Source organism: Serinus canaria, chromosome 2 (genome assembly GCF_022539315.1).
Source record: "Serinus canaria isolate serCan28SL12 chromosome 2, serCan2020, whole genome shotgun sequence".
NCBI classification, from domain to species: Eukaryota; Metazoa; Chordata; class Aves; order Passeriformes; family Fringillidae; genus Serinus; species Serinus canaria.
Genome location: NC_066315.1, coordinates 129,517,688 through 129,527,662, shown reverse-complemented (window position 1 = coordinate 129,527,662; position 9,975 = coordinate 129,517,688). Strand labels below are relative to the sequence as shown.

General features: G+C 39.2%; 1 protein-coding gene across 1 annotated transcript in view; it reads right to left on the bottom strand.

Moving 5' to 3' along the window:
* Positions 1–2,703: 2,703 nt before the first annotated feature.
* LAPTM4B (lysosomal protein transmembrane 4 beta) overlaps positions 2,704–9,975 on the bottom strand; it is a 59,077-nt gene continuing 51,805 nt past the window's right edge. Inside the window, exon 7 of the mRNA XM_009087069.4 lies at positions 2,704–4,728. Within this exon, the coding sequence (XP_009085317.1) occupies positions 4,654–4,728 (75 nt within the window). The 3' untranslated portion in view covers positions 2,704–4,653. The remainder of the gene's footprint in view (positions 4,729–9,975) is intronic.

Below are 9,975 nucleotides of genomic sequence, written 5' to 3'. Positions count from 1 at the left end.
TACTGCATTAAATTTCACTAAGATTCTTCACTAAAATAAACTCCTGTTGTAGCTCATTGTCCAGGGTATAGCTGTAGAACTGCCTCTTTGCTTTGAAATAGCTTTGTATCTGCTGGCTGGGTGACAATGAGGCTTTCACTCCCAATGCCAGAGTATCCTCTTCTGCTGGAGGTAGACACAGGCTGCAGGCAGAAGGTCACAGATCTGTATTCCACACCCTGCTGAGCTATTCAGCTGAAAAACTGGCCACAGTGCAGAACGATTCCAGGTCAAACCCATGGGCGTGGAGACATCATTTACAAATACCAGAGTCTTTCTCTGAAAGAACACTAATCCTGATTTATCTGAGCCCAGCCTCCCTTTAGATAGCTGTAGCTGCTGTTTTGGATTCTCAGAGCTGGGAACTGAAACATCTCCATAGTGAATTTGCAAGAAATGCTTTTTTGTGGTATTTGACTGCAGTTTCTACAGCTACTAGAGATTGGTAAATGGGAAAGATACAACCTGGCTCCAGAGAATCAGCATCTAAGGAGAGCAGTCTCTATGGAGAGAACATCTAAGAAGTCTCTAAGGGTAAAACAGCTCCAGAGGAGCAGTTTAGAGTCATCTGTCTGACTAGATAGTTTGACAGTCATTTAACCAATACTCCTTTTGGTTTAGAAATATTAAACTGCTGATTTCCTTGCATTAAAGCAAGTAAGACAAAGGTATAATCCCCTTCAGTGATAGAATTCTGGAACAGAGCTTGTCTAACAGCTAATATAAGAGGTTACATGAGCAATTATACTTCCTTCTGACAACAGAGGAGAAAGAAAGGGCACATAAGTCAACCAATATTGCAGCAGTGAACCTGGTTTCTGTGCTGTTTAAAAGATGTACATGAATGTTGCCCTCACATGTTCTGTTCATGTTCCTGATCCTTTTTTTTTCCCTTCTGCCCTCAGCAGTAGCCAAGTCTTCCATTTTGCACATTCCAAGCACAGACTTGTTATTAGGAACAATTTTTAAAACTGTCCATAGTATCCCTAGCCAACAGGGTAGTGGTGAGAAATGCCCTAATTTGAAAGAATTTGGAACTTGTTTGGAACTTGTTGACTGGTTATCATTTGCTCTGCTTCCTTGCCAAGATTTTATCTGGCTGTGTATCACTTTAACATGGCTTTTGCTAACATATCAAGACTGGAATGTTTCTACCAACCAGAGGTTTTCCCAAAGTACAGAAAGACTAACACCTAAAATGATGGTCATTAGCAATTGTTTTAGAAAACTTCATGTACTTACAAGCATGAGTGCCACACTGTTGGGTCACCACTACAAATTCCTTGTTGCTTTCTCCAATATGATGTGTAGATGAGTGTAGAATGAAGGAAAGCTGCATTGCTGCATTGTTCATTCAGAAATAAAAGCATCAGGCACATATGAGAAAAGTTGGATTTGTGCTTTAGCATGTGTAGGATTTGTGAAGCCTGAAATGTCTTGTAGCACACATTAAAAACAACAACAAAAAAAACCAAAACATCAAACAAACAAACAAACAAACAAACAAAAAAAAGGCCCCAAAAAAACAACCAAAAACCCAGAAGAGATTTCAGCAAAAGATCTACTTGCATTTCTGGTACTATCAAAGTTTCGATTCCTGTTTGCTGGTTTTGGCCTTGTATTTATGTTTCATGTCAACATTTCCCCGAAGTATTTACTTTCCACTCCTAAGTTGCTAAAAATTATTAATAAAAATTAGCAATATTGGAGTTTCAGATACACAACCAGGAGACCATTTGAGTAAACAGATGTTATAATATCTGTGAGAAAGAAAAAATTCAAGGAATATTGGAAAAAACTGGTAGGAGTAAATAGCTCCCAAAACACAGAAACTTAAAAAGCCAGCTTTTTACTAGGATGTGTCACAGATGACTATTAAAAAATGAATTACAGAAAAGCTGTGATGTAAATTCCCCAGAATTATACATGGAAATGGAGAATGAATTCAGCACCTGAGGATAAAAACCCTTCAGCTGGAGTTTATGTCTCTTCAGGTAACCCATAGAATCTCATTTTTGTTTGGGAGGAGTGGAACCCATCTCTCATGGGGATTCTCTGATATGTCACCAGAACTAAACTTATATTACATTATCTGTTACCTCCTACCCAGCTATTTACTCTGTGTGCAAGAATGTCATGGATTTGATACCATGACCTTCCTGCCCTCTTTAAGTCAAATTGGACCAAATCCAAGGGGAGTTCTGGCAGGACACACTGTACTCACATTTATGCATGCATGGGGTGTGTGAGGAAGTCTTGATTCCTTAGTGAGACAACTTAAAGTCTTAGGAAATTTCATGTGCATTACTACATTATCCCTATTATGGTGTGGAGAGAATAAGCCCCAGCTTTCAGTGTAGCTCAATTTAGTCCTGTTCTGTATTACACACTACATCAGACCTGAAAAAAAAAATTGCCTGTGGTTTTGGACAATGAACTAAAACTTTGAATTATCTTTTGGTCTTACTGTGCAATAAATTATAGAATTTACCGTCCTCTCCTCCATTTATACAGTAGGATGGGAGAGATGATTAATTGACTGGTGAGTGGACTAAAAAACTATCTTTTAGTTCTCTACAGAGAAAATTCTATGGTGACAGACTGATTGGACAGGAATTTATGTATGTTTGTGCTTGGAAGACAATAAAAAAATTATTTCCATAGTCTTGAGGAAACAATCTCTTTTATTGTAGAGAAGTTTGTATACACAGATGCAATGTATTTACAACCAGCTTTTCTCAAACAGATGACTGCTTAACATCCTTTACAAATCTGTCAAGAATGAAAGAAAATGAAGCTCAGAAGCCCAGCCAGCCAGCACAACCCCCAATTCAGATTAATTCCCAAAGATACCTGTAATAACAGTAGATGGCATTATTCAGAAAGGAAAAAAATAGGACTGTGACAAAGATCAGTGGATGGATTTCAGGATTGGCTCATTCAAATGCATTGCTTAGCCTGATCTCAGAGTAGATAAACCATGAACTAAAATTTCAACAAGCAGATGGGGACCTGCCTTTTGCCAGGGGTGTGGGAAAGACAGGGATAAAGAGTCTTTCCTTTCCTTCCCTGGTTTCTGCAAGAACAGCTCACAGTTGCAATCTCTGTGAAAAGAATTTGTTGGTCCTGTGTTCCCCTGGAAAGCTCTTTTCCAGAATAAGTCAGGAAAAGTTCCACATTTCTTCAGTTGGCAGGATGGAGTCAGTGCACTAAGGGTGAGGACAGGTGTCCTCTTCAGGAGGTGTGGACTCCCATGCCAGCCCAGCCACAGGAGAGGTGGCACCTTGGTATCTTCTGGTGCCCCTCCAAAGTGTGACTCAGCTCTGCACTGCCCTTTACCTGGGGTGCTGTGCAATGGCACCAGTTGAGCTTCAGCCTGTACAATCACCCCAAATGCAGAGGAGACAATGCAGAGGGAAACAAGGAGAGGTAGAGACACATATTATATTCCCTTTTCATGTTTCTTTTCAATTAAAAATAGAAACTTCATCAAAACAAAAAGTTACATGTGCAGGAGGCACTTCTCTAGAGAAGAAATAAATACCTCACACAAACATTCATGGGTGGATGAGAAAGATTCTCAGTACAACCAGTTCAGTCATAAAAGGAATCTATACCCTCACATTGATGTATATGAGAAACAGACAAAACATATCTGCTGATGCTCAAGGAAATTACATGCTTAAGTTCCCTACAGGCTGGGAACATGTATCTTAGAATCTGCATAATTTAGTTTACACTCAGAACACTGCTATATTTACAGGCACATTCCGATGTGAAAACATTTGCATGTTGAGTGTGAAAGACACAGCTTTGTCACCTAATTGTGGGACTTTAAAGCAGGGATTTTGTGACCTCAAAATACTATTTGTGAAGTTAGTGGAGAGGAAAAAGGTGGGTAGGCGGGAAAATCAGAATTTGCTACCTTTTTTTTTTTTTTTTTTTTTTAAGCATTAGAATGGTTTCAGGCTGGGATAAAGTGAGTCCATGTAGACCACAGGTTCTGGCTTGTTACACATAGTGTTTTGTCAATTCTCATTTCCCATACTTATCCTTCCCAATTAAATATGTTTCCCATAAGCCAAGTTGATGAGAACAGTGCATAAGACTAATTCTTCTTCTAGCAACCATCATCATCACTTCAAAAATACTTGCAGAAGAGCAATGAACTGGAATGTCACTTTTTTTGACTTGGTCTGTATCCTGAAGTTGAATATGGGCATCTGAGAAACATATTTTGAATGCTTTGGAAGTTTTACAAATTAAAAAAATGTAAGTTACACTCTGAACCTGATTGAGAATGCAAAGTTCTTCTACGTTCTCTAGCACTGTATGTCAGATATGGTGGAAAAAGCTATTCAGTGACTACTGTAACCCTAGTGCTACCCAGAATTATTCAGAAACTAGCTCACTAGTTTCTGAAATACTACTGTAGTTGCAGCAAATTATTAAAACTATCTACAGAATATGAGTCATACAATTTAGGTTTCAATATGTCAGCAAAAACAGCAAAGTGTAACCCACAGAGGTTATATCCTGGAAGTGAAATTATCAAACTATTGCTTCAATGTCTGTAAAGTAAAGCTATCCTCCCTAGGGACACAGCACTCTCACTTATGCTGACACATAAGGTGGTGGTGGATCTTTAGCAGCTCCATTCACAGGATCATCATAAGGTGGTAACAGGACCTGCAGGAAAGGAAAAAAGTTTTTATTTTTAAAAAAGAAGTCAGATGATAAAATTTACAGAAAAGAAAACCCCTAAGGCCTTGTCCACAACCAACCAATCAACCAAACAAACCCCAAAACAACACCAAAAAACCCCAACCAAACCAACAAAAAAAAAACCCCAAGACAAATTCCAAAACCAAAAAAGAGTAAATTATTAAGCAGGAGCAGAAGAGTTAGGAAAAGAAATAACATTCGCTTGAAGTTCCTCCTTTTCAATGTGTACACTGTCTTCATTATGAAAGAAAACAGATTTCCTCTCATTTCATAGTAACCCCTTGACTTCAAGTAACAGCTTGATTTCATCCGTTCGCTGCTGGTACCTGAATTTGTTCAATCTGGCAGTGATGGTGGCTGCTTCTTCTGCAGCTCTCCTCTGTCAAGAGTGCTAAACCTTGTCTCCTGGAGGAGTGCTCAGACTGCCAGAGTGAGAAAAGCCCTGAAAACCTCTCCTTCTGAGCCCTCCCTGGAATAACTAATAATTCTTTTGGAGTGGGGAAAAAGAAGGTAAATGGAGAACAAATTACCCAATGTCTAAATAAATCTCCAGTTTTATTCTTCTGGAGTACTCAGCCATGAGAAGGAAGATCTGTACTCCCAGAAGCATTTCAGTGAATCCTTCAAACATCTGATAGCAATTAGGAAATTAGGACAGGTTTAGTCATATATCAACCCCATTCACTGGAGTCCAGGCAGCTTTCTAGGATGTGGGAGATGCAACTTCAGGCAACACAGGGCAGAGAGATTTGAACCAAGATTCCTACTTGTTTAGGCAATAAAGCCTAAACAAGCAATTTTTAATGGCACCTGCACTGGCATTAGTTAGCTTGTGTGTCAAAAGACAAAGTGAACCCCCTGTGAACCCCAGCAGGGACTGAGGATAAAATAGATGTCTGAATGAAGAATGAGTGTACATTTCCTAAAATATCCCAATAACAAGTAAGAATGTCACTGAAGTGCACTGGCTGAGATACTTTATGCAGCTGATGATACATTATTCATAATGGAATTTCCAGATTTATCAGCATTGCTTCTTGGTCATTAAAGCATGTAAAGCTGATTGTAAATGTACAAAGGGAATATCAACAGGGACTTCTGCCATGAGAGGATTTCACCAATTCTTGTAGAAGTTGATAACCTGCCTTCTACAAAGCAGCATCCATAATCATTCCTTTTGAACCTCAACCACAACATACAAAATCAGTAGAAATTGTTCTGTAGATTTAAATAGACTTTGGAACAGACTTTTGTGGGATAGTTCCAAGTGTGATTCACATTATACTCATGTGAGTTTACAAACATGCATTGATGACCATGTGTTCAAGTACATCTGTGCATGTTGTTAAGATTACAGAATGGCTACCTTGGCATCCTCAGCCCTTAATCAGAAAAGTTTCATTACTTAGAAAAGGAAATTGTCAGAGCCATTACTTTTCATAAATACCATATGGTTGAGCTTGCAAATGCAGTATTTTATGCACTACACAATCTAAAAACCCTTGTATTTGAAAAGCATTTAATAAATTATATCACCCTTAAAGGCTGCAAGCATCTTATGACTATTTATCTAGTGAAATTAGGACAGCATTTAGAATTTCAAATACATATTATGATAAAAATCATAAATATATTTTGCAATGTAAACTCAGTAAATCACAATGCTAACTGTGAAAAGCACTACAGATGAAATCCCCTCCCTAGCACTGATCACTAGTTTAATAACAGGATTTCTAGTAAAATCTTCATGTTACTAAAAAAAGTTTCTCAAATATACTGAAACATGTTCATTAGTTTGTTATGACACAACATAATTAGAAATTAAGTCTGACCTAGAGATTACTCTGAAAATGAATAAAGTTCCCTCTGTGAAGATTTAGCTGTCTTGCTGCACTTTTGCAATGATAAGTCCCAACTGTGATCCGTTTCTTTTAGGTTCAGAGTCTGTTTCATCAGGTGTGACAAGAAGTGACAGCAGGTGCTATCATATAAAGAGCTGACCATATTTCAGCTGATAAATAATGGATGAGACCTCTTCCTGTGCTCTGACCCTCTTTTAAATCCATGAGTCCTAAGACTACTGTGTATACATCAATATTTTTACTTCAGCATTGAGGTTGCTGTCATTTCCATTGGGTCTCCTGGCCTGGAGAATAAATGATATGAGTGAGCTTCTCCATTCCCTTGACTTGTATGAAAAAAAAAAATCTGTCTGGTAGGAAAAGAGCCTCCTGGTGAGGCTTTTACATCTTGGGAGGGAAGCACTCTTATCCGTTCTGCAGACCAAACCTCATATATGGGTCAATGGCCCTAAGGGCCCTCAGAAGATACTTTCTCACTTACAAACAGTTAAACAAGAAGTGAGAGGAGAGAGCAATGCCCATAGAAGTGTGGACAGCTGTAGGTACACAGTTTGTGGTAACTGGGGCTGTGGCAGAGCCTCATCCCAGTGGGCTACAGCTGTGAAAAGCAGGTGAGCAGCATTGTAGGTAATGAGACATGGAGTGCCCAGGTGCAGTGACCAATCCCCAAAGGGAACAGAGGGCACACAGGGACAATGCATGTAAGATGAAGAATGTAAAAGGTTGGGCTAAAGAACAAGAAGGGCAGATGCTTGCAGCCTTCTGAAGTGTTATGATGTTACTCTGTGGGGGTGGGTGTTTAAAGCCTTCTGAAGTTGTATGGTGACACTGTGTATCATGGCCGTCTCAACTGTGACACGTGCTGTGACAGACAGCAAGGAGATAAAGCATTGCTATGCCCCAAACACTAATGGCCATTCAAGTGGGCAAGTTGCAACAGAACATTCCTGGAAAGGTGGAACCATACAAAGGTAGGGCAGTCCCTTTCTGGAGCCAATTTTCCTGTTCTGTGGTGACCACAGAGCACAAGTGCAGAAGCAGGGTCAAACAGTGGTCATGTTCCTAGAGAGGACTGTGGGCCACCAAGGACCCCAAATACCCCCTGACTCTATTTGGGAACTCTCCATCAGAAAACTCTGTGTGCTCCACAGTGTTGCATCAGACACAAAGAAACCCCTCTCTGGAAGGGATCCAGGCTCTCCTCTGCTAACATGCAGGTACGTAACCTGACAAACTTTTTGGTTTGTGGGTCCCCACCCTCAACAGAACACAATTGTAACCATTATTTTGACCACAGACATCAAAATTACAACAGTCAAATCTTGTCACTGGATCCACAGGTGGTTATGCTCTTAACCATCCATCCATCCATAAAGGTCCTTCAAGCCTAACTGAAAACCTTATATGGCTAATGGAAGCAGCTAAGTGCTGTGAATATAAATCAGCATAGATATTCAGGCAGTAAATTATGCTCTCCAGAGACAGAAAATGGAAGCCAGTCACCGAGCCAAAGGATGAATTCAGAAACTGGAAAAATAGAAACTCACTATTCCGTCTTAGCTGTGAATCAGATTAGAATGCATACAGTCTAAATTAATTGACAAAGTACAAAAAATACGTCCATATTTTAGGTACATGGTACCCCAAGGCAGAATCTCCACTCAGACAACCGACGCATTTTGTTTCCCAGGCATTTTTGCGTTTCTTTGTTTCTTTGTTGTGAATTGAGAAAAAGGTATGTTAGTTGCCTGAGTGCTGTGGGAATCATGTTTGCAGTGTGTTTGAGATTGTCACTCACAAGTTACTACAAAAATGATGAAGGACACCCATTTTTTGGCACTCAGTGATCCCTGTGTGAAGATATTCTGGCTTTTTTTCAATAGATCAGCAAGCAAGTTTGGAAGATTAAATAGTTGCAGAGTTCAGTCCTATAGCATGCCTAAAATCTAAAGGACAGAAGCTCCTAACTTCTTTCACAAGCCCTATAACTGCTTAAATTTTATTAAAGAAGCAATGTTCATTTCAACACCATCCTTTAAAATGCAGCCAGATGTAACATCACTCACTGTTTGTACAATAGTCTGGGGTAAAAGCATCACAGAGAGACTCTGAAATCAGAGCTCTAGGGGTCTCAAAGCAAGAGGGTTCAAACCCACAGCTCCAATCTGCCATATGACTGCTCCAGATATAAGGTTTTCACTTGGGAAGGGAGGGAGGGAAACTGGGGCTATGTAGCCCTATGTTCAAGTGGGACAGGGAATGCTGAGTGCTTGGCTTCATTCCCAATAGCATTTAAGCATTTTGTGATAAGCAGTCTTGTATAATATGCAGAAGTAATCCATAACTGAACCATAAGAAATCCTGTTCCTGACTTAGCTGGTGTCATCTGAGTGGTTTGGTTAATTGTATTACATAAGCATCTTTTTTATAAAGCACATGATACAGGATGACCTTCTCTGAAAGAAATAATTACCAACTAAGTTTGCCAATGGCTATAACATATTCAGTTAATATAAGCATGTGTCATTTCGTATTTTTTACATCCTGCTTAATCTGGTTTTGGAGAATAAGTTTTTTAAGGCATTGCTTAGAAATATATCTGAGAAGAAACAGAGGTAAATACTCGTATATTCAAACAGTTTGTAGCTAATCTTGTCCCAACAGTGTTTTGTTTGTTTCTTTCTTTGTTTGCCTGCTTTGGGGGCATATTGCATTATTTCAATAATCACTCCTTATTTTTGCTGCTGATTCCACCTTTACTTGAACTTTCAGGAGAAAATTTTCTTTCTTCAGCACATGTATAAGTTTTCTCCTACTGCTGCAGTGATTCCTGTTTGAACTCAAGCTCTTAGATCTCCTCTTTCAAAAGGACAAAATGTGCTCGGTTCTGTATGAGTAAAACAAAATATTTGATCAATTGATTATTTCTGCATTCTCACCCAAACCTCACTGAACTCAACAGAAATTTTTATCTGTCTCCAGAGAGCTTTGGATTGCTTTTTCCAACAGCCATTTGTATTCTCCACTAGATGGAAGGGTACTGTTGCTGCAAAGAATCTTTGAGTTTGAACAGCATTCTGTTTGGCTGCTGCATGAAACATTTGGGAGTTCCCATGACAAAAAACCTTATTGATGGCTTGCTAGAAACACACACAGCTCCATTATACTTTTATCCAACACCTTCTTAAATGCCAAAAAAGGCTATAGGTTAAAAAGGTCTATAAGTACTGATGGTTAGAGTGAGCATTCACCACGTTTTCTCAAACTTTAGCTTTTCAGTAAAAACACCTTTGCTTTATGCTGAAGGACTTCATGTTACATCACACAGATGACAGGCACAGGTGACAAT